Source organism: Xyrauchen texanus, chromosome 49 (assembly GCF_025860055.1).
Source record: "Xyrauchen texanus isolate HMW12.3.18 chromosome 49, RBS_HiC_50CHRs, whole genome shotgun sequence".
In the NCBI taxonomy this organism is placed as follows: domain Eukaryota; kingdom Metazoa; phylum Chordata; class Actinopteri; order Cypriniformes; family Catostomidae; genus Xyrauchen; species Xyrauchen texanus.
Window position 1 is genome coordinate 20587247 of NC_068324.1, and position 26183 is coordinate 20613429.

Below are 26183 nucleotides of genomic sequence, written 5' to 3' on the forward strand. Positions count from 1 at the left end.
ATATATATATATATATATATATATATATATATATATATATATATACACACACACACACACACACACACAGTTATATATGTAGTATGTAGAATATTGAAGCTTCGATCCCCACAGCCACCACTTGCCATTGACTCCATTGAGTAAGGCACAACTCAGGTTGCTCTGGGGGGATTGTCCCTGTAATAAGTGCACTGTAAGTCACTTTGGATAAACGCATCAGCCAAATGCATTAATGTAAAAATGTAACATAAAAGCAACCCATTATGTCCAATTGAATCTTGCTTGAATTAGATAAAGGATTTGCATTTGGTTGATTTTAAAACTGAAAATAAAAGAAATTGTATTTTAGGTTAGAAATGAATGCATGACACATTGGGTATTATTAAAGTAATTATTGACAACTATTAGCTTTAATCAACACATTCAATATTAATTAACATATTGGTGCATTATGATTGCATTTATGCACTCAAATTGATGGAAACACAATCAGGTGAACAACACACTGTCTTGGCATTTTCAGATGGTTCATTGTGAATTCTGCTCAGTGAAACTGAATGATGGGACTGCACTGTTCATTTTGACCATGTATTTTAGATGCTTCTCTTAGATATGAAAGAGGCTGTTCTGCAATTCAGTGAGCTATCAAACTCTATCAGTGACTTAAAGACTGTGTTTCCTGGAGGGTTGTCCTTGAATGCCATTGGGACTCATTAAAATGCCACTGCTGTGAAAGGTAATGAGAACCAGTTAACAAGACATTGGATGTGATCACAAAGTGATGTTCTGCAAGGGTGCCATTTTAGGGTCAGATTTCACATACTGTAACAGTACGGTTTTATTGCTCAGAGATTGTTCTTTCATAGCTCAGGAGACTTAATGCAGTTCTCAATTGAATGTGTTTAATTTTGAAGAATTAACTTTATCACCAAAATGTCCTTACATTAGACACATATGGGATAATTGGTGGCATACAGTAAGGGTATAGAGCTTTACAATCAATTCTGATGGCACAGCTTAGATCTTGTGAGAATCTAGTAGGCTTCCATTTTCTTTCTGCACAATATAATTTATTATTTCTATCTTTTGATTTGGGGGTGAAATATGACCCACACATGTTCTTAACTGGTTGCTTGAGATGAATCCAAACGAGTACTGCCGATAACTACTTATTCGAGAAAGCAGATAGAGACTAAGAGAGAGAAAAGTGAGTGTTCCCTTGACCCTTTCAACCAAAACAAGACCCTTTGACCATTCTTTGATATCTCAACAAATATTCCCCTTTTTTCTTTAGTCAAAGTGTGTATCACAACTGTCTGAAATAAAGTGTAGATAGCAGTTCCGGAAGGACTCTGATAGTGGTGTTTATTCAAGGTGAAAATCAGCTTTTTATTGGTTAGTATGGAGCAGAGAAAGGTCATGGTGATTGTGAGTGATCTCCAAACACACAACCTCACGCTGCCTTTGAACAGTCCGACTGGCTTTACTATCTACACATCAAACTCACATTTCAACTCTCTCTTTACCTCTCTCTCTTTCTCATAGAGTCAAAATATCAGCGTTCCCCTCTTAAACTAAAGGGAATGAGAAAGTATGAGTTGGAAATAGCATGAAGAAACACATTTTCAACTATGTATGCTACTGAAATCTTAATCAATTCTGTTGTATGAAAAGAATGATAAGTTGACCCTATGTTGCCTTAGCTGTAACTAAAGTTTATTCAAATGTCCTAACAGGTGGTTAAACATACAATGCAACTAAACACAAATAAGACATTTGAGATGATGCCATCAAGAGTGACAAGACTCACCGTTAACCGTTTGCCAGCATCTACCTCAATCATTCCTCGTAGAAGGTTCTGGCAGTCCAGTGGGATGAAATGAGGCATGTGAAACACACCCAGCTTCACTTTTTCTAACAAGTTTCGTAAATTATCATCGTCAAATGGCAGAGCTCCCTGAGAGAAAGAAACAGGCAAATAAAGAAATATGTTAATGAACTTGTTGAAAATACTGAATGAATTAGTGAAGATTTCAGAGAACATATTCAGAAATAATGCGATATTAGAGGGGGTTAGCTGATATTTCAATTATTGACTTTGTTTTGCAAATTTTTTCCCTCAAGTGAGGGGTCTGTCACCGCTACTGACATGCTACAGATGAGGTTGATGGGGTTTCATTTTCTGAAAAAAAATAAAGCAAGAACAACAAAAGAACAAAACAAGGAGGATAAGCAAATAAATGCACTCCAAACACTTTAGATTTGATGGGATTTTGTGTATTCAGCACAGAGTCAGTATGAAAAAAAACAACCTGTCAGCAGCAGTTTTTATTTTGTCCTGTCTGCCTTTCTACAGAAGGTCAAGTTATACACTGATCTGCCACAACATTAAAATCACTGACAGGTGAAGTGAATAACATTGATTATCTCGTTACAATGGCACCTGTCAAGGCATGGGATATATTTTGCAGCAAGTGAACAGTCAGTTCTTGAATTTCATGTGTTGGAAGCAGGAAAAATGGGCAAGCGTAAGGATCTGAGAGATTTCAACAAGGGCGAAATTGTGATGGCTAAACGACTGGGTCAGAGCATCTCCAAAACAGCTGGTCTTGTGGGGTGTTCTCAGTATGCAGTGGTTAGTACCTACCCAAAGTGGTAGTACCCAAAGGAAAGACAACTGGTAAACCGGCAACAGGGTTATGGGCGCCCAAGGCTCATTGATGTGTGTGGGGAGCGAAGGCTAGCCCATTTGGTCCGATTCCAGAGAAGAGCTACTGTAGCACAAATTGCTGAAAAACTGATGAACTGCTGGTGATGATAGAAAGGTGTCAGAACACACAGTGCATCGCAGCTCGCTTTGCGTCATGCTGCGTAACGGCAGACCGTCCTCATGCTGATCCCTGTCCACTGCCGAAAGTGTCTACAATGGACAAGTGAGCATCAGAACTGGAACATGGAGCAATGGAAGAAGGTGGCCTGGTCTGATGAATCACGTTTTCTTTTAGATCATCATGTGGATGGCCGAGTGCACGTTTACCTGCAGAAGAGATGGCAGGAGGATACACTATGGGAAGAAACAGGCAGGTGGAGGCAGTGTGATAATCTGGGCAATGTTCTGCTGGTAATCCTTGGGTCCTGGCATTTATGTGGATGTTACTTTGACATGTGCCACCTACCTAAAGATTGTTGGAGACGAGATACACCCCTTCATGGCAACAGTATGCCCTGATGGCAGTGGCCTCTTTCAGCAGGATAATGCGCCCTGCCACACTGTAAACACTGTTCAGGAATGGTTTGAGGAACATGACAAAGAGTTCAAGGTGTTGACTTGGCCTCCAAATTCCCCAGATCTCAATCCGATTGAGCATCTATGGGATGTGCTGGACCAACAAGTCCAATCTATGGAGGCCCCAACTCACAACTTACAGGACTTAAAGGATCTGCTGCTAACGTCTTGGTGGCAGATACCACAGGACACATTCAGAGGTCTTGTGGAGTCCATGCCTCGACAGGTCAGAGCTGTTTTGGTGGCATGAGGGGACCTACATGATATTAGGCAGGTAGTTTTAATGTTGTGGCTGATTGGTATATATTTCATAAAGGCAAGACCGAATGAACTTCAGCAGGACATCAAGTACAACAGAGACAGACAGGAAGAAAAAGAGAAGAGAAGAAAAGAGAAGACTTCTCTATATGCAAGATGAAGCTTAAGGATATTTTGTATTGGAATGGAAATAGATATTCTGAACATCTGAAGCGGAGTTGGGCAGAGTGTGTCAGAGCACAGTGAATTATTTCTGTAGAAATTACTTAGTGTTCATTTCTGGAATATCAAAAACAATCAAGTTTTTACACTCTAAATTGAACAAGAGCGTTTCAAATAAGCACAACTCTAGACGATATGTCGTGGTTCAGAAACACAGGTAAAAACAAACAAACAAACAAAATAAACTGTTAATAATGCAGTGGAGAGGTTTGCTTCATTCCTGCTCAAAATTGGGTTCAGAAGACTTCTAATAAACCGCACGAGTCATATGGACTACTTTATGGCACTTTTATGGTGCTTTTTCTGCTGTATTGAAGCTTGACAGCCCAGTCCCCATCCATGTTTTATGTGTATACTGTTTATTCTGTATATACTGTAAGAGCAGCATGTACATTCTGTGTGTGTGTGTGTGTGTGTGTGTGTGTGTGTGGAGAGATAAGTCATACAGGTCTGGATTGACATGATGGTAAATGTTCATTTTGGGGTGAACTTTTCTTTTAAGATAAATTCCGGTGTGACTTTGCTATTGGTTATGACTCACCACTAACAGAGCAAACAGAATGACCCCACAGCTCCAAACGTCTGCTTTCCTTCCATCATACTTCTCTCCCTATGAAAGAGAACAGAGAGAAGGTCAAATCACTATAACATATCGCAATGCAGTTTTGAGATGAGCTGATCCATTCTGAATGGGCATCTCAGGAATAGTTGTGTGTTCTTTTTGCTTACAAAATGGAAAAGAAAATACTCACTCTGATGACTTCAGGACATGCGTAATGAGGAGAACTGTGAAAGAAAACATCAACTTGAGTTAGCCTACCTTTAATAATCCCTGCACAAAATCAGTCAAATCTCTCAAGACATGCAGCAGACTAAAATAAATATCTTTGACTGTGAGGACTTGTTTTACAGAATATCACCATTGACATTGGGTTTAAAACCCCACAAAAAGTTCCTAGCTACAGTATGTCCAGTTCTGCATCTGGATCATGACACCTGAAAATATTGAGTCGTGGGACAGTAGTTGGCCCACATGAGGCAGTTTACACGATTCATGGCTGCTACAATTAGCCATTTTGAAGAAGAACTACTCACTGGATATGCCAGAGTTTGACAGAATAGTGGCATCAGATCAAAGTCCAATACCACAAAGCTCGTTGAACAAATTCTGGACTTTTATATTCATTTAAATTGAAAGATTAATATCATTTAATACTATTACAAATTAACATAGGCTCCTATTGAATAAATAAAAGTGAGCACTCAGAATACTGTATGCAATAACTATATTAATAAAATAGAGTCGATGAAATAAAATGGTTTGACCGTCATTCCTCCCTTTCTACAGCCATCTCGTAGTGTGATTAAGCTTGTATTATTTTAAAATGGATCACTATTGGCAGGTATATTATAATCCACCTATCTAGCTGTTTTATAGATAGTTTAATACTATATTATGTTTATATTTTCTTCATTTGACATTTTTTTTGCTAGAGTCGGTAAATGTATGGTGCCTAGGAAGGGACATCTTCGGTTCACTTTGAAGTTTTGTCGTGGACACGTTATATTAACTTGTGGGAACATGAAAATATGTTGTGGCCGTGAGATATCATGTTGAGGGAATGACATCCTGTTCTCATGGCCACGACTTTGTATGTTGTGGGAACGACATCCTTTTCTCTTTATACCATTTTCCAAACATTTTCTGTGCATCCAGCAGTATGTAATGTAACCATGTCTCAACACCAGCGACTGCACTATGTCTTTGTGTGTCATTCCTAATTCAAAATAAAATGTTTTTTTCATTAATCATCTCCATTTTTGCTATTTGTCCATGACGTGGTCATATAAGTCTTTTTTTAGCCCTTAACATCAACATAAAAAATTTGCCATGGGCAAAGGATATTGTTACCCTGTCATTAAAAGTCGTGGTCATGAGAACAGGATGTCGTTCCCTCAACATATTATCTACTGGCCACAACAAATTATCATGTTCCAATGAGTATATATGACGGGGCCACAACCAAAATAAGTGAACCGAAACTGTCCTTTCCCTGGCACCGTATAAATGAAAAACAATTTTGGTTTATTTAAATAAAATGCAAGACTCCTTCTGCCGAAAATGTATATTTAGACACTCACACCGTAAAGTGTAATAAGTTGACTTCCCTTAAAAAATTTGAGGAAATAAATTGCCATAAAAAATCAAGTAATATACTTATTTGGCTCAATTAAAGTGAAATAATCCTAGTTAATTTTACTTCAGCCAAATAAGTACAGTTACTGCCAAATAAGCATATTTACTTACTTTATTTGTAAGTAGGTTAACTAATATGATTTTACAGTTGAGACAAGAGTGCGATTTTGTGGATTTCTAAGATTTTTCCTGTAAAGTGTGCTTTAAGAGACATAGGGGAGTGACTTAGATGTTAAATTAATCAGCTGATAGGTTCAGTATCTGTTGGTGATTTTTTACCCAGAACAAAACCTGCTATGTAGCATAAGTTACTATGGTGATGAACACCAGTAAAGGCCAACCAACTTTCATGGTACCAAAAATGCAGGCTTGTCACAAACAAAACAAACATTTACCTGGCTAGCCACCAAAACTGGCTTCATGGTACAGGTCCCAGAACTGTACAGTATAGTCTTTTGAGTTATGTGAGTGAAATAATCAGAACTTTGGGGCTGGTCACAAACCAAACGTATACATTGCACAGAATAAAGCTAGAAGCAGGGCACTGAATCTAAAAGAATGCAGGCATCTCGAGACACGTTTGTGAAAGTTGAAATTGTTTTTAACTTGACATGATGCCTAAAAAGAAGAGAACAGAACAGAAGAGTGTAAAATAAGGCAAAATCAGACAAGAACGGACAAAACGACGAGAAGGAAAAACAAAACAAAAACATTTTTAAAAGTTTGTTATTTTTAACTTGACATGTAAAAAACAAGAGACCAGACAAAAGAAAAACGAGAAAACTAAACAAAACTAGAAGTCAAAAGGAAATTCTATAAGATGAGACAAATGAAAAAAAAAAAACAGAAGATGCTAAATCTGAGGAGAACAGACAAAACAAGACACAAGAAGTGAATGAAAACAAAAGTGCTTTTAACCTTTTCCGAGCACCCCCCTTTTTCTGTACACAATCCTAAAATTACATACTCAAAATACAATGGCTGTAGTTCATCCCCACATTGCATAACAGGCATAATTGTGGTCTCTTTTGAAAGGAGACACTTGGAAGTTTGTTGTTAAAAAGTCTGAATGAATAAAAGTCAAGAACAAATAGTTAGAAAATAACAAATTTATTGTAAAGTTATCAGCAATGTTTTTTTTTCTTAAATGTTTATATGAATTAATATAAGACACTGACCTTGTAGATGCATAAAAACCCAATGGAGCTAAGCCACAAGTCTGATAATGTTACATTTCAAATTTGAGGATGATAACTTCAAAACTCTTAGTTATATGAATCATTTTCCATGTCTTGTGATTCTGGATGTGAATCGCATTAGCCATTAGCCATAATTCAGAATATGTTGTAAAATAAACATCATCTTGTGCATATCTTTTCTTTCCAATTGAGATTGTGTTGTTATAGCAGTGTGTTCTAATAATCTCATGTCTAATCAATCATATAATGAGGCAGATTGCAGATTATTAGCAGGTGAAGATGATAGCAGGTGTACAGCTCTTCTGCAATTACAGCTATAGAACTGTCAATAAACATATACAAATACCAGAGACTGCATGGAAATAATAGACAAACCATATAGTTTTGTAATCGGCTATTTATTTACAATGAGTCTCAGCAGTCAACTCATTAGTTTTATGCATGGTAGGTAATTTATCCTACTATGGGATGGGATGGGGACGTCCCTGGGTGAATTCCAATTGAAAGTGATCAATTCTCTCACTACGAAGGACAGAGATCTTGATGTGGGCACTGTGAAGGGAGTATGGCATTACAGTTTGAAAGTGACCTTAGCTAAAAGTCTTGTAAAAGGGCAATTTGTGAACAAATTTACTTTTTACTATTGTTTGAAACGACCCTTCGAATGTTGTCCCCTTCCCGAAGTGCCCTTCAAGGGCGCAAAAATGCTGTTTGGAAAACACCCCTTGTGATGTGGGCACTGAGGTAGGCATGATGTCATAATTTCCTATATTTAGAATGAGAAATGAACTTGTGCATCTTCCAGCTTTGTGGAGGTTTAGAAATGACCATATGGGAGTACTACAGCAGTGTCAGCAGATCATATTGCACAATTTAGTGGACAATTGACAAATAACAATTCGTTATGAAGAAAAAATGAGAATATATCACAAAATTTGGACTAAATGTTCTATAGACCTTATTCACGATAGCACCATCTATGATGTTTTTATGGGATAGAAAACGAGGCTGTGAGGAATAAACTTACCATCTCTTCAATGGCAGGAACTGTATAAAGCTCTATTAAGCTCCTAGATCACATCTGATTTTCCACAACTCATGTTGTACACCCACTTTAAACTGCAGTACAGCCCACTGAAGAGACTGTAAGTATATCCCTCACAGCCCATTCAAAATCAAATATGGCGCTAGCATGAATAAGGGATGTTTTTTACTGAAGCCTGCTAGGGACAAATCAAATGGAGATTACATCATTGAATAGGTAGGTGCGTCTTTATAACGGTTTCATTTTCATAACTCTCGCTTTGATATTTTATGTCGACATAAATTAAGAAATTACTTCCGGCAGTAACATTTCTATTGTGACAGTATTAGACCTTTCTTATGATGTATAGTTAATCACGATTAAATACGAATTTAATGTTAAGAACATGCAGTTAATGCAAACAATACCAATCTGATGATCGCCAGCAAAACCTGCCAGTTTTAAAAATGGTAAATGGTCTGCACTTATATAGTGCCTTTTATTAACCTATGAGGTTACCAAAGCGCTTTACACTGTGTCCCATTCACACACAAATTCATACACCAAAGGTGGCAGAGCTGCCATGTAAGGTTCTAGCCTGCCATTGGGAGCAACTTGGGGGTTCAGTGTCTTGCCCAAGGACACTTCGGCATGTGGAGTCGTGTGGGCCGGGAATCAAACCGCCAACCCTGCGATTAGCAGCCGACCCGCTCTACCACCTGAGCCACAACCGCCAGAGCTGGAGTTCTTGCGTCTTCAAAATGTGACAGCAAGACTTCCAATGTCAAAAAATAAACAAATATAAACATAGAAGGCAGCTCTCAGATCATTCTAAAAGCTGTAGCAAAAACGAGACCACTATGAATGTTAGAAGACATTAGCTATTATCTGTGACCTGTCTTAATATATTTTCAGAATGATTCATATCACAGTCTAGGTAATTAGGGGACAAAATGGTTACAGTACTTCCTGGCTGACTTCCTGGTTTCAATGGCTGACATCCTAATCTTATTTGACAAATCCCATTCTACAACTGCGATGCAGTGCATCAGTGCGTAATACTCTTCACATCAACACAAGTTGAAACTAGTTTTACAGAGATAAACAGGCATGTTCCGAATTAATCATATTATTAGGAGAGTTTCACAGTGAGCTGTCAACATTTTCCATGATCCCCAAATACCTTTACAAGCCTATGCAAATATGAATATCCTGTTAGCGAGAGCTTCTTTTATCAAACTAATGTATTCGGCTTGAAGTACACCAACTGCATACAAAATTGCTAAAAACATCAACCAGAAAGCTGACGTTCCGATTCAATGAGAGAAGATCTGGAGATGTAGGAGTTATGTCTTCATGGACGACTCTGAAAGTATGAGTGAAATAGAGTGCAACCAATTTGAATTGCTCTCTGGGACCAGAGCTAATTAAAACTTGATCGTAGATCGAGTCTACAGTACTCAAAATATACAAAACTTTATTTCGTATCAATATTGCAACAGAAGTCTGTTCTTAGATGTTTCAAATTTATAGGTTCTATCAATATGCTGGAGCTACATTTTCATAAGAAAAAAAATTGTTCTTTACAATGCATCAAGCGGTTTCACCAGCTCTGAAGTTACACATTCTAATTAAAGAATAAAGCTATTTCAAACTTAAACTTATGCAGCGTTGCCAAAGCTTGGGGTTTCTTCCAGAATATTATAAAAGAAAATATACAACGTGAAACTTTTTTCTGTAATACATTTTGCAATGACAATGTTTAAGGCATTGAATTTGGGATAAAAAATACATCTCTTTGGGGCCTGTCAAAGCTAATCCAAAGTTATTCTTACATTGAGTTGTCAAAGCTCAAGGTACAGTATCTTCTAAAAAAACAAAAACAACACTAAATAAATAAATAATACCACATAAAACGTTCTTTCATAATTCATATTAGAAGGGGGGTCAGCTGAATGGTAAATGTATGCTGTTCTTGGAACCAAGCCACTACCTTCAGCATAACACCCTACACAGCCCTACTTTTTTCCCTTTTCTTTTTCAGTGCTAAAGAACTCCACAGTTATCAGGTGTGTTAAATCGGAGCGATTAAAGCAAATCAGATGTAATCAGGTCATACAATATTTTCATCATTTATGTTAATAAAGAAGGCAAATTAGCCCTAAAAATACACCCATTAAACGGATGAGTATATTGAGAGAAACCCCTGCAGTGCGGAGCACCAGAACATTTATCTACTGCAAACTGTTTGCTAGAGCTCATTTCCTCTCTTCTTTCTGCAAAACCTTTCAACCAATGACAAAAAGATGTTATTAGATGCCATTAGGTATCATTAAGTCAAATGATCCATTGTTGATAAGGATAGAACAATATACACCATAACAACAATCAGAAGACATCAATGATCAACTGAATTTCCAATGCCATTATTATTATGACCTGAGATTTAGATTTTTAGTTTTACAATTAAAGTATGTCTTTAATTCTGGAGTAATAAAAAAAGCTCCAAAATGAAGAAAAAGTGCAAAAGTGTACAGCTTGTATAACAGTGTAAATTTGCTGTCCCCTCAAAATAACTCAACACACAGCCATTAATGTCTAAACCGCTGGCAACAAAAGTGAGTACACCCCTAAGTGAAAATGGCAAATACCAGCAAATCTTGTGTTGTGCTTATGTGTGTCCTTGCAGTAAACTATTTTTTCAAATAAAAATATTGGCATCTGTGAATTAATGATTCATTAGTAGTTACTTACCCAAATGAGTACAATTGAAACTAGATTAAAAAGTTTGAGTACAAACTTTAAGTTGGCTTGTGAAAGTTTGGACCAGAAAGTTTGAAGAAGTTTAAAGTAGTTTGAAGTTTAAATTAGTTTGAAGTTTAAATTAGTTTATAGTTTAAAGTAGTTTGATGTTTAAAGTAGTTTGAAGTTTAAAGTAGTTTGAAGTTTAAATTAGTTTATAGTTTAAATTAGTTTAAAGTTTAAATTAGTCTAAAGTTTAAATTAGTTTGAATTTTAAAGTTGGTTCTTTTGAATCTACAGTGTGAAACATACAGTGTGACCAGTGTCGTCTGATTACAACATTAATGACTCTAATGAGCCAGTTCTTTTGAATCTACAGTGTGAAACATACAGTGTGACCAGTGTAGTCTGATTACAACATTAATGACTCTAATGAGCCAGTTCTTTTGAATCTACAGTGTGAAACATACAGTGTGACCAGTGTGGTCAGATTCCCAAACAAATGACTCTAATGAGCCAGTTCTTTTGAATCTACAGTGTGAAACATACAGTGTGACCAGTGTAGTCTGTTTCCCAAATGAATGACTCTAATGAGCCGGTTCTTTTGAATCTACAAATCAAGAGATATGTGATTTGTTACTCGGTTGCTAGGGTAACCCCATCTGGTTGCTAGGCAGTTACCATAGTGATACTTATCAAGTGTCCTTGCCATCCTGATTTAAATAAATCAACCTAGAAGTCTCTAGGATTTTCTGTTGCAGAGATATTTGATTTGTTACTCGGTTGCTAGGGTAACCCCATCTGGTTGTTAGGCAGATACCATAGTGATACTTATCAAGTCCTCTTGCCATCCTGATTTAAATAAATCAACCCAGAAGTCTCTACGATTTTCTGGTGCAGAGATATGTGATTTGTTACTCTGTTGCTAGGGTAACCCCATCTGGTTGCTAGGCAGTTACCATAGCATGTTTTAGCATGTGGCTATGAAGATTTTAGGTCATTACTTTTTGGCTGCTTGATAAAATAAATCCTCTGAGGGAGAGAGAGAGGAAGAGATGCAGGGCTGACAGGCCCTTTTTGTGTGTGTGAGTGAAAATGTCAGTTGGGATTTAAATTTCTGAACATTCCACAATGTTAAGTCAATGGGAGTTTTTTCCGAGTTTGATCGTCATTTTTAGGAAAACCGTAAGTCCGATCAGTTAGAAAACATATAGCAACTCGAGTCAGAACAGTTTGAGTGTCTGAGCCGAGTTTAGAGTATGTGGAGTTAAAGCTCTAGGAGGAGATAGATATAGAAATTTCTGAGTAAGAATAATAATAATAACTAGAAAAAGTTCGTCGAGACAAACTTTAAGTTGGCTTGTGAAAGTTTGGACCAGAAAGTTTGAAGAAGTTTAAAGTAGTTTGAAGTTTAAATTAGTTTAAATTAGTTTAAATTAGTTTAAAGTCGTTTAAAGTGGTTTATAGTTTAAAGTAGTTTGAAGTTTAAAGTAGTTTATAGTTTAAACGAGTTTAAAGTTTAAATTAGTTTGTAGTTTAAATTAGTTTAAAGTTTAAAGTAGTTTGTAATTTAAAGTAGTTTAACTTAGTTGCTAGATAGATAGATAGATAGACACTCAGATAGATAGTTAGATAGAGAGATAGATAGATAGATATTTACCCTCAGATAGATAGATATAGATAGATAGATATTTACCCTCAGATAGATAGATAAATAGATCGAGAGAGAGAGATAGATATTTACCCTCAGATAGATAGATAGATAGATAGATATATTGACCCTCAGATAGATAGATAGGTAGATAGACAGACAGATAGATGCTAGCACGTTTTTAGAATTTTTTAGCACTTCGCTAGGTGATGCTAGCACATTTTTAGCATGTTTTAGCACTTCGCTAGGCGATGCTAACATGTGTTAGCATGATGCTAACACGTTTTTAGCATGCTTTAGTACTTCGCTGGGAAATGCTAGCATGTGTTAGCATGATGCTAGCATGTTTTTGGCATGATTTAGCACTTCGCTAGGCGATGCTAGCATGTGTTAGCATGATGTTAGCACGTTTTTAGCATGTTTTAGCACTTCGCTAGGCGATGCTAGCATGTGTTAGCATGATGCTAGCACGTTTTTAGCATGTTTTAAGCACTCGCTAGGCGATGCTAACATGTGTTAGCATGATGCTAGCACGTTTTTAGCATGTTTTAGCACTTCGCTAGGCGATGCTAGCATGTGTTAGCATGATGCTAGCACATTTTTAGCATGTTTTAGCACTTCGTTAGGCAATGCTAGCATTTGTTAGCATGATGCTAGCACGTTTTTAGCATTTTCTAACACTTCACTAGGCAATGCTTACATGTGTTAGCATGATGTTAGCACGTTTTTACCATTTTATAGCACTTCGCTAGGCGATGCTTACATGTGTTAGCATGATGCTAGCACGTTTTTAGCATGTTTTAGCACTTCGCTAGGCGATGCTATCATGTGTTAGCATGATGCTAGCACGTTTTTAGCATTTTTTAGCACTTCGCTAGGCGATGCTAGCATGTGTTAGCATGATGCTAGCACGTTTTTAGCATGTTTTAACACTCGCTAGGCGATGCTAACATGTGTTAACATGATGCTAGACGCTTTTAGCATGTTTTAACACTTCGCTAGGCGATGCTAGCATGTGTTAGCATGATGCTAGCACGTTTTTAGCATGTTTTAGCACTTCGCTAGGCGATGCTAGCATGTGTTAGCAAGATGCTAGCACTTTTTTAGCATGTTTTAGCACTTCGCTAGGCGATGCTAGTATGTGTTACCAGTGTAGACTGATTCCCAAACAAATGACTCTAATGAGCCGGTTCTTTTGAATCTACAGTGTGAAACATACAGTGTGACCAGTGTAATCTGATTACAACATTAATGACTCTAATGAGCCGGTTCTTTTGAATCCACAGTGTGAAACATACAGTGTGAGCAGTGCAGTCTGATTCCCAAACAAATGACTCTAATGAGCCGGTTCTTTTGAATCTACAATGTGAAACATACAGTGTGACCAGTGTAGTCTGATTCCCAAATGAATGACTCTAATGAGCCGGTTCTTTTGAATCTACAATGTGAAACATACAGTGTGACCAGTGTAGTCTGATTCCCAAATTAATGACTCTAATGAGCCGGTTCTTTTGAATCTACAATGTGAAACATACAGTGTGACCAGTGTAGTCTGATTCCCAAATTAATGACTCTAATGAGCGGTTCTTTTGAATCTACAATGTGAAACATACAGTGTGACCAGTGTAGTCTGATTCCCAAATTAATGACTCTAATGAGCCGGTTCTTTTGAATCTACAATGTGAAACATACAGTGTGACCAGTGTAGTCTGATTCCCAAATTAATGACTCTAATGAGCCGGTTCTTTTGAATCTACAATGTGAAACTTACAGTGTGACCAGTGTAGTCTGATTCCCAAATTAATGACTCTAATGAGCCGGTTCTTTTGAATCTACAATGTGAAACATACAGTGTGACCAGTGTAGTCTGATTCCCAAATTAATGACTCTAATGAGCCGGTTCTTTTGAATCTACAATGTGAAACATACAGTGTGACCAGTGTAGTCTGATTCCCAAATTAATGACTCTAATGAGCCGGTTCTTTTGAATCTACAATGTGAAACTTACAGTGTGACCAGTGTAGTCTGATTCCCAAATGAATGACTCTAATGAGCCAGTTCTACAGTGTAGTGTTAAAAAAGTTTAACTTAGTTGCTAGATAGATAGATAGATAGATAGATAGATAGATAGATAGATAGATAGATAGATAGATATTTACCCTTAGATATATAAAGAGATAGATATAGATAGATAGATATTTATCCTCAGATAGATAGATAGATAGATAGATAGATAGATAGATAGATAGATAGATAGATAGATAGATAGATAGATAGATAGATAGATAGAGAGAGATAGATATTTACCCTCAGATAGATAGATAGATAGATAGATAGATAGATAGATAGATAGATAGATATTGACCCTCAGATAGATGCTAGCACGTTTTTAGCATGTTTTAGCGTGTGGCTATGAAGATTTTAGGTCATTACTTTTTGGCTGCTTGATAAAAGAAATCCTCTGAGGGAGAGAGAGAGGAGAGATGCAGGGCTGACAGGCCCTTTTTGTCTGTGTGTGTGAAAATGTCAGTTGGAATTTGAATTTCTGAACATTCCGCAATGTTAAGTCAATGGGAGTTTTTTCCGAGTTTGATCGTCATTTTTAGGAAAACCGTAAGTCCGATCAGTTAGAAAAGATATAGCAACTCGAGTCAGAACAGTTTGAGTGTCTGTGCCGAGTTTGGAGTATGTGGAGTTAAAGCTCTAGGAGGAGATAGATATAGAAATTTCACTGCTAAGAAGAATAAGAATCGGAATAATAACTAGATTAAAAGTTTGAGAACAAACTTTAAGTTGGCTTGTGAAAGTTTGGACCAGAAAGTCTGAAGAAGTTTAAAGTAGTTTGAAGTTTAAATTAGTTTAAAGTAGTTTATAGTTTAAAGTAGTTTGAAGTTTAAATGAGTTTAAATGAGTTTAAAGTAGTTTATAGTTTAAAGTAGTTTATAGTTTAAATGAGTTTAAAGTTTAAATTAGTTGCTAGATAGATAGATAGATAGATAGACACTCAGATAGATAGATAGAGATAGATAGATATTTACCCTCAGATAGATAGATAGATAGATATTGACCCTCAAATAGATAGATAGATAGATAGATAGATATTGACCCTCAAATAGATAGATAGATAGATATTGACCCTCAGATAGATAGATAGATAGATAGACAGACAGATAGATGCTAGCACGTTTTTAGCATTTTTTAGTACTTCACTAGGTGATGCTATCATGTGTTAGCGTAATGCTAGCTACGTTTTTAGCATCTTTTAGCACTTTGCTTGGCGATGCTAACATGTGTTAGCATGATGCTAGCACGTTTTTAGCATGTTTTAACACTTCAGCTAGGCGATGCTAGCATGTGTTAGCATGATGCTAGCATGTTTTTAGCATTTTTTGCACTTCGCTAGGCGATGTTAACATGTGTTAGCATGATGCTAACACATTTTTAGCATGTTTTAACACTTCGCTAGGCGATGTTAGCATGTGTTAGCATGATGCTTAGCACGTTATTAGCATTTTTAGCACTTTGCTAGGCGATGATAGCATGTGTTAGCATGACGCTAGCACGTTTTTAGCATGTCTTAGCACTTCGCTAGGCGATGCTTAACATGTGTTAGCATGATTTTAGCACATTTTTAGCATTTTTTAGCACTTCGCTAGGCGATGTTAGCATGTGTTAGCATGATGCTAGCATGTTTTTAGCATGTCTTAGCACTCCGCTAGGCGATGCTAGCAAGTGTTAGCATGATGCTTAGCACGTTTTTAGCATGTCTTAACACTCGGCTAGGCGATGCTAACATGTGTTAACATGATGCTTAGCACATTTTTGCATTTTTAGCGCTCGCTAGGCGATGCTAGCATGTGTTAGCATGATGCTATGCACGTTTTTAGCATGTTTTAGCACTCGGCTAGGCGATGCTAGCATGTGTTAGCATGATGCTTAGCATGTTTTTAGCATTTTTAGCACTTCGCTAGGTGATTTTAGCATGTGTTAACATGATGCTATGCACGTTTTAGCATGTTTTAACACTTCGCTAGGCAATGCTAGCATTTGTTAGCTTGATGCTTATCACGTTTTTAGCATTGTTTAGCACTTCGCTAGGTGATGCTAGCATGTGTTAGCATGATGCTAGCACGTTTTTAGCATGTTTTAGCACTTCAGCTAGGCGATTTTAACATGATGCTAGCACATTTTTAGCCTTTTTAGCACCTGCGAGTCAATGCTAACATGTGTTAGCATGATGCTAGCATGTTTTTAGCATGTTTTAGCGTGTGGCTATGAAGATTTTAGGTCATTACTTTTTGGCTGCTTGATAAAAGAAATCCTCTGAGGGAGAGAGAGAGGAGAGACACAGGGCTGACAGGCCCTTTTTGTCTGTGTGTGTGAAAATGTCAGTTGAGATTTAAATTTCTGAACATTCCGCAATGTTAAGTCAATGGGAGTTTTTTCGAGTTTGATCGTCATTTTTAGGAAAACCGTAAGTCCGATCAGTTAGAAAAGATATAGCAACTTCGAGTCAGACCAGTTTGAGTGTCTGTGCCGAGTTTGGAGTATGTGGAGTTAAAGCTCTAGGAGGAGTAGCGTATAGAAATTTCACCGCTAAGAAGAATAATAATAACTAGATAGGTACATTTCCTGAAGAAAATGTGAGTGGTGCTTGCCGTGGCAAAACTCGATCAAATAGCCTGCTTGAAAAGAACAGAAATTGTGGTCATAAATAAATCAACCCAGAAGTCTGTATAATGTTCTGGTGCAGAAATATGTGATTTGTTAGTAGGTTGCTAGGGTAACCCCATGTGGTTGCTAGGCAGTTACCATAGTGATACTAATCAAGTGTCCTTGCCATCCTGATTGAAATAAGTCAAACCGGAAGTCTGTATGTTTTTGTGATGCAGAGATATGTGATTTGTTACTCGGTTGCTAGGGTAAGCCCATCTGGTTGCTAGGCAGTTACCATAGTGATACTAATGAAGTCTCCTTTCCATCCTGATTGAAATAAGTCAACCCGGAAGTCTCTACGTTTTTCTGATGCAGAGATATGTGATTTGTTACTCGGTTGCTAGGGTAACCCCATCTGGTTGCTAGGCAGTTACCATAGTGATACTAATCAAGTGTCCTTGCCATCCTGATTGAAATAAATCAACCCAGAAGTCTCTCTGATTTTCTGGTGCAGAGATATAGTTACTGCTAAGCGGTTGCTAGGGTACTCTGTTTAGTTGCTAGGGAGTGGCTTGGCAGCTGCCAATCATGAATCTCCAAAGGCTGCTTGTCAGTATGAATGATATAAACCAACTCCCATGCCTCTGTGACATTCAGAATGGAAGATATCCCTCTATGGATTTTGGTTGTTAAGGTGCTCGACAATGGTTGCTAGGGAGGGGCTAGGAAGTGTTGATTTGATGCATGATTGGCTGTTTGCTGTCCCGAGTCAAAGCGAGACCACCCTTGTGTTTCTATGACACTTCTATCCGGAGATATCCCTTTGATCTGTTTCAATAGAAGTCTATGGGACTTGTTGCTAAGGTGCTCTTAATGGTTGCTAGGGCGTGGCTTGATAGCTTCACAATGATCCTGAGAGACTGATTGGTCGTCTGAGTAAAATGAGCCCACCCCTCGTCTCTATGACACTGTGATCCAGAGCTATGTTCAATACAAATCCCTATGCCTTTTCATTTCAGGGGCCGTCCTACACCATTATAAGTCAATTGGGGCATTTTTGGGCAGCTCCTGCCCCCAGGGTGCAGCTTTTACCCCATATTGAGGTATGCTCTTACAGAGCCTGCCAGCCTCTTCAAATGTGGCAAATCACACGTTTCTCTGAAATCCTACGCTTGGAGCTGTGAGCGTCAAAGTTTGTCTCAATGTTAAGTCTATGGGATTTTTAGGCTGCTTTTTTGCCCCTGGGGCAAATACCGTACCCGATAAACTTATAAAAGTCATAGCACACGTGTCCTCAATAGGCCGTTCGATTTGACACCTCATTAGGTGGGTCTCATGCCAAGCGGTGCTTGGGACGAGTTAGGTGCCGAAGTTTTGTTAAGAGATATAAAAAATAAGAAAAATAAAAACTAGATAGGTACATTTCCTGAAGAAAATGTGAGTGGTGCTTGCCGTGGCAAAACTAGATCAAACAGCATGTTGTAACTGGAAAAGAAAAAAATTATGGTCATAAATAAATCAGCCCAGAAGTCTGTACGATTTTCTGGTGCAGAAATATGTGATTTTTTACTCGGTTGCTAGGGTAAGCCCATGTGGTTGCTATGCAGTTACCAAGGTAATACAATACATGGCTCCTTTCCATCCTGAGTGAAATAAGTCAACCCGGAAGTCTGTAGTGTTTTCTGGTGCAGAGATATGTGATTTGTTACTCGGTTGCTAGGGTAACCCCATCTGGTTGCTAGGCAGTTACCATATTGATACTAATGAAGTGTCCTTGCCATCCTGGTTGAAATAAATCAACCCGGAAGTCTGTACTCTTTTCTGGTGCAGAGATATGTGATTTGTTTCTCGGTTGCTAGGGTAACCCCATCTGGTTGCTAGGCAGTTACCATAGTGATAGTAATCAAGTGTCCTTGCGATCCTGAGTGAAATAAATCAACCCGGAAGTCTGTACTCTTTTCTGGTGCCGAGATATGTGATTTGTTTCTCGGTTGCTAGGGTAACCCCATCTGGTTGCTAGGCAGTTACCATAGTGATAGTAATCAAGTGTCCTTGCGATCCTGAGTGAAATAAATCAACCCGGAAGTCAGTACTATTTTGTGGTGCAGAGATATGTGATTTGTTACTCGGTTGCTAGGGTAACCCCATCTGGTTGCTAGGCAGTTACCATAGTGATAGTAATCAAGTGTCCTTGCCATCCTGATTGAAATAAGTCAACCCAGAAGTATCTACGTTTTTCTGATGCAGAGATATGTGATTTGTTACTCGGTTGCTAGGGTAACCCCATGTGGTTGCTAGGCAGTTACCATATTGATACTAATGAAGTGTCCTTGCCATCCTGGTTGAAATAAATCAACCTGGAAGTCTGTACTCTTTTCTGGTGCCGAGATATGTGATTTGTTTCTCGGTTGCTAGGGTAACCCCATCTGGTTGCTAGGCAGTTACCATAGTGATAGTAATGAAGTGTCCTTGCCATCCTGAGTGAAATAAATCAACCCGGAAGTCAGTACTATTTTCTGGTGCAGAGATATGTGATTTGTTACTCGGTTGCTAGGGTAACCCCATCTGGTTGCTAGGCAGTAATCATAGTGATACTAATCAAGTGTCCTTGCCATCCTGATTGAAATAAGTCAACCCGGAAGTCTGTACGTTTTTCTGATGCAGAGATATGTGATTTGTTACTCGGTTGCTAGGGTAAGCTCATGTGGTTGCTAGGCAGTTACCATAGTGATACTAATGAAGTGTCCTTGCCATCCTGATTGAAATAAGTCAACCCGGAAGTCTCTACGTTTTTCTGATGCAGAGATATGTGATTTGTTACTTCGGTTGCTAGGGTAACCCCATCTGGTTGCTAGGCAGTTAACATAGTGATACTAATCAAGTGTCCTTGCCATCCTGATTGAAATAAGTCAACCCGGAAGTCTCTATGTTTTTGTGATGCAGAGATATGTGATTTGTTACTCGGTTGCTAGGGTAAGCCCATCTGGTTGCTAGGCAGTTACCATAGTGATACTAATGAAGTGTCCTTGCCATCCTGATTGAAATAAGTCAACCCGGAAGTCTCTACGTTTTTCTGATGCAGAGATATGTGATTTGTTACTCGGTTGCTAGGGTAACCCCATCTGGTTGCTAGGCAGTTAACATAGTGATACTTATCAAGTCTCCTTGCCATCCTGATTGAAATAAATCAACCCAGAAGTCTCTCTGATTTTCTGGTGCAGAGATATAGTTACTGCTAAGCGGTTGCTAGGGTACTCTGTTTAGTTGCTAGGGAGTGGCTTGGCAGCTGCCAATCATGAATCTCCAAAGGCTGCTTGTCAGTATGAATGATATAAACCAACTCCCATGCCTCTGTGACATTCAGAATGGAAGATATCCCTCTATGGATTTTGGTTGTTAAGGTGCTCGACAATGGTTGCTAGGGAGGGGCTAGGAAGTGTTGAAGTGATGCATGATTGGCTGTTTGCTGTCCGAGTCAAGCGAGACCACCCTTGTGTTTCTATGACACTTCTATCGGAGATATCCCTTTGATCTGTTTCAATAGAAGTCTATGGGACTTGTTGCTAAGGTGCTCTTAATGGTTGCTAGGGCGTGGCTTGATAGCTTCACAATGATCCTGAGAGACTGATTGGTTGTCTGAGTAAAATGAGCCCACCCCTCGTCTCTATGACACTGTGATCCAGAGCTATGTTCAATACAAATCCCTATGCCTTTTCATTTCATGGGCGTCCTACACCATTATAAGTCAATTGGGGCATTTTGGGCAGCTCCTGCCCCCAGGAGTGCAACTTTTACCCCATATTGAGGTATGCTCTTACAGAGCCTGCCAGCCTCTTCAAATGTGGCAAATCACTGCGTTTCTCTGAAATCCTAAGCTTGGAGCTGTGGCCGTCAAAGTTTGTCTCAATGTTAAGTCTATGGGATTTTTAGGCGCTTTTTTGCCCTGGGGCAAATACCGTACCCGATAAACATAAAAGTCATAGCACACGTGTCCTCAATAGGCCGTTCGATTTGACACCTCATTAGGTGGGTCTCATGCCAAGCGGTCTTGGGGACGAGTTAGGTGCGAAGTTTTGTTAAGAGATATAAAATAAAAATAAAAATAAAAATAAAGTAATAATAAGTATGTGAGATTACAATAGTGATGCTTTGCAAGCACCACTAATAACTAGATAGGTACATTTCCTGAAGAAAATGTGAGTGGTGCTTGCATGTGGCAAAACTAGATCAAATAGCCTGCTTGAAAAGAACAGAAATTGTGGTCATAAATAAATCAACCCAGAAGTCTGTATAATGTTCTGGTGCAGAAATATGTGATTTGTTACTAGGTTGCTAGGGTAAGCCCATGTGGTTGCTAGGCAGTTACCAAGTGATAGTAATAAATGTCCTTGCCATCCTGAGTGAAATAAATCAACCCAGAAGTCTGTACTATTTTCTGGTGCAGAGATATGTGATTTGTTACTCGGTTGCTAGGGTAACCCCATCTGGTTGCTAGGCAGTTACCATAGTGATACTAATCAAGTGTCCTTGCCATCCTGATTGAAATAAGTCAACCCGGAAGTCTCTATGTTTTTGTGATGCAGAGATATGTGATTTGTTACTTTCGGTTGCTAGGGTAAGCCCATCTGGTTGCTAGGCAGTTACCATAGTGATACTAATGAAGTGTCCTTTCCATCCTGATTGAAATAAGTCAACCCGGAAGTCTCTACGTTTTCTGATGCAGAGATATGTGATTTGTTACTTCGGTTGCTAGGGTAACCCCATCTGGTTGCTAGGCAGTTACCATAGTGATACTAATCAAGTCTCCTTGCCATCCTGATTGAAATAAATCAACCCAGAAGTCTCTCTGATTTTCTGGTGCAGAGATATAGTTACTGCTAAGCGGTTGCTAGGGTACTCTGTTTAGTTGCTAGGGAGTGGCTTGGCAGCTGCCAATCATGAATCTCCAAAGGCTGCTTGTCAGTATGAATGATATAAACCAACTCCCATGCCTCTGTGACATTCAGAATGGAAGATATCCCTCTATGGATTTTGGTTGTTAAGGTGCTTCGACAATGGTTGCTAGGGAGGGGCTAGGAAGTGTTGATTTGATGCATGATTGGCTGTTTGCTGTCCGAGTCAAGCGAGACCACCCTTGTGTTTCTATGACACTTCTATCGGAGATATCCCTTTGATCTGTTTCAATAGAAGTCTATGGGACTTGTTGCTAAGGTGCTCTTAATGGTTGCTAGGGCGTGGCTTGATAGCTTCACAATGATCCTGAGAGACTGATTGGTTGTCTGAGTAAAATGAGCCCACCCCTCGTCTCTATGACACTGTGATCCAGAGCTATGTTCAATACAAATCCCTATGCCTTTTCATTTCATGGGCCGTCCTACACCATTATAAGTCAATTGGGGCATTTTTGGGCAGCTCCTGCCCCCAGGGTGCAACTTTTACCCCATATTGAGGTATGCTCTTACAGAGCCTGCCAGCCTCTTCAAATGTGGCAAATCACTGCGTTTCTCTGAAATCCTAAGCTTGGAGCTGTGGCGCGTCAAAGTTTGTCTCAATGTTAAGTCTATGGGATTTTTAGGCGCTTTTTTGCCCCTGGGGCAAATACCGTACCCCGATAAACATAAAAGTCATAGCACGCGTGTCCTCAATAGGCCGTTCGATTTGACACCTCATTAGGTGGGTCTACGCCAAGCGGTCTTGGGGCGAGTTAGGTGCGAAGTTTTGTTAAGAGATATAATAAAATAAAATAAAAGTATAATAAGTATGTGAGATTACAATAGTGATGCTTTGCAAGCACCACTAACTAGATAGGTACATTTCCTGAAGAAAATGTGAGTGGTGCTTGCCGTGGCAAAACTAGATCAAACAGCATGTTGTAACTGGAAAAGAACAAAAATTATGGTCATAAATAAATCAACCCAGAAGTCTGTACGATTTTCTGGTGCAGAAATATGTGATTTGTTACTTCGGTTGCTAGGGTAAGCCCGTGTGGTTGCTATGCAGTTACCAAGGTAATACAATACATGGCTCCTTTCCATCCTGAGTGAAATAAGTCAACCCGGAAGTCTGTAGTGTGTTCTGGTGCAGAGATATGTGATATGTTGCTTTCGGTTGCTAGGGTAACTCCATCTGGTTGCTAGGCAGTTACCATAGTGATACTAATCAAGTCTCCTGGCCATCCTGATTAAAATAAATCAACCGGAAGTCTCTATGTTTTTGTGATGCAGAGATATGTGATTTTTTACTCGGTTGCTAGGGTAACCCCATCTGGTTGCTAGGCAGATACCATAGTGATACTAATCAAGTGTCCTTGCCATCCTTATTGAAATAAGTCAACCCGGAAGTCTCTACGTTTTCTGATGCAGAGATATGTGATTTGTTACTCGGTTGCTAGGGTAAGCCCATCTGGTTGCTAGGCAGTTACCATAGTGATACTAATGAAGTCTCCTTGCCATCCTGATTGAAATAAGTCAACCCGGAAGTCTCTATGTTTTTGTGATGCAGAGATATGTGATTTTTACTCGGTTGCTAGGGTAACCCCATCTGGTTGCTAGGCAGATACCATAGTGATACTAATCAAGTGTCCTTGCCATCCTTATTGAAATAAGTCAACCCGGAAGTCTCTACGTTTTTCTGATGCAGAGATATGTGATTTGTTACTTTCGGTTGCTAGGGTAAGCCCATCTGGTTGCTAGGCAGTTACCATAGTGATACTAATGAAGTCTCCTTGCCATCCTGATTGAAGTAAGTCAACCCGGAAGTCTCTATGTTTTTGTGATGCAGAGATATGTGATTTGTTACTCGGTTGCTAGGGTAAGCCCATCTGGTTGCTAGGCAGTTACCATAGTGATACTAATGAAGTGTCCTTGCCATCCTGATTGAAATAAGTCAACCCGGAAGTCTCTACGTTTTTCTGATGCAGAGATATGTGATTTGTTACTTTCGGTTGCTAGGGTAACCCCATCTGGTTGCTAGGCAGTTAACATAGTGATACTTATCAAGTCTCCTTGCCATCCTGATTGAAATAAATCAACCCAGAAGTCTCTCTGATTTTCTGGTGCAGAGATATAGTTACTGCTAAGCGGTTGCTAGGGTACTCTGTGTAGTTGCTAGGGAGTGGCTTGGCAGCTGCCAATCATGAATCTCCAAAGGCTGCTTGTCAGTATGAATGATATAAACCAACTCCCATGCCTCTGTGACATTCAGAATGGAAGATATCCCTCTATGGATTTTGGTTGTTAAGGTGCTTTCGACAATGGTTGCTAGGGAGGGGCTAGGAAGTGTTGAAGTGATGCATGATTGGCTGTTTGCTGTCCGAGTCAAGCGAGACCACCCTTGTGTTTCTATGACACTTCTATCCGGAGATATCCCTTTGATCTTTTTCAATAGAAGTCTATGGGACTTGTTGCTAAGGTGCTCTTAATGGTTGCTAGGGCGTGGCTTGATAGCTTCACAATGATCCAGAGAGACTGATTGGTTGTCTGAGTAAAATGAGCCCACCCCTCGTCTCTATGACACTGTGATCCAGAGCTATGTTCAATACAAATCCCTATGCCTTTTCATTTCATGGGCGTCCTACACCATTATAAGTCAATTGGGGCATTTTTGGGCAGCTCCTGCCCCCAGGAGTGCAACTTTTACCCCATATTGAGGTATGCTCTTACAGAGCCTGCCAGCCTCTTCAAATGTGGCAAATCACTGCGTTTCTCTGAAATCCTAAGCTTGGAGCTGTGGCGTCAAAGTTTGTCTCAATGTTAAGTCTATGGGATTTTTAGGCGCTTTTTTGCCCCTGGGGCAAATACCGTACCCGATAAACATAAAAGTCATAGCACACGTGTCCTCAATAGGCGTTCGATTTGATACCTCATTAGGTGGGTCTCACGCCAAGCGGTCTTGGGGCGAGTTAGGTGCGAAGTTTTGTTAAGAGATATAATAAAATAAAAATAAAAGTATAATAAGTATGTGAGATTACAATAGTGATGCTTTGCAAGCACCACTAACTAGATAGGTACATTTCCTGAAGAAAATGTGAGTGGTGCTTGCCGTGGCAAAACTAGATCAAACAGCATGTTGTAACTTGAAAAGAACAAAAATTATGGTCATAAATAAATCAACCCAGAAGTCTGTACGATTTTCTGGTGCAGAAATATGTGATTTGTTACTCGGTTGCTAGGGTAAGCCCATGTGGTTGCTATGCAGTTACCAAGGTAATACAATACATGGCTCCTTTCCATCCTGAGTGAAATAAGTCAACCCGGAAGTCTGTAGTGTTTTCTGGTGCAGAGATATGTGATTTGTTACTCGGTTGCTAGGGTAACCCCATCTGGTTGCTAGGCAGTTACCATAGTGATACTAATCAAGTGTCCTTGCCATCCTGATTGAAATAAGTCAACCGGAAGTCTCTATGTTTTTCTGATGCAGAGATATGTGATTTGTTACTCGGTTGCTAGGGTAACCCCATCTGGTTGCTAGGCAGTTACCATAGTGATACTAATCAAGTCTCCTTGCCATCCTGATTGAAATAAGTCAACCCGGAAGTCTCTACGTTTTTGTGATGCAGAGATATGTGATTTGTTACTCGGTTGCTAGGGTAACCCCATCTGGTTGCTAGGCAGTTACCATAGTGATACTAATCAAGTGTCCTTGCCATCCTGATTGAAATAAGTCAACCCGGAAGTCTCTATGTTTTCTGATGCAGAGATATGTGATTTGTTACTCGGTTGCTAGGGTAACCCCATCTGGTTGCTAGGCAGTTACCATAGTGATACTAATCAAGTCTCCTTGCCATCCTGATTGAAATAAGTCAACCCGGAAGTCTCTATGTTTTTGTGATGCAGAGATATGTGATTTGTTACTTTCGGTTGCTAGGGTAAGCCCATCTGGTTGCTAGGCAGTTACCATAGTGATACTAATGAAGTGTCCTTGCCATCCTGATTGAAATAAGTCAACCC

General features: G+C 39.1%; 1 protein-coding gene across 3 annotated transcripts in view; it reads right to left on the reverse strand.

Moving 5' to 3' along the window:
• Window positions 1–26183, reverse strand: part of LOC127640301 (serine/threonine-protein kinase BRSK2-like) — a 292226-nt gene that overhangs the window by 49565 nt on the left and 216478 nt on the right. For all 3 annotated transcript variants that reach the window (XM_052122748.1, XM_052122747.1, XM_052122746.1), the window contains exons 6-8: window positions 4519–4552; window positions 4308–4376; window positions 1811–1957 (exon numbers count right to left, since the gene is read on the reverse strand). In XM_052122748.1, coding sequence (XP_051978708.1) covers window positions 1811–1957; window positions 4308–4376; window positions 4519–4552 — 250 coding nt within the window. The remainder of the gene's footprint in view (window positions 1–1810; window positions 1958–4307; window positions 4377–4518; window positions 4553–26183) is intronic.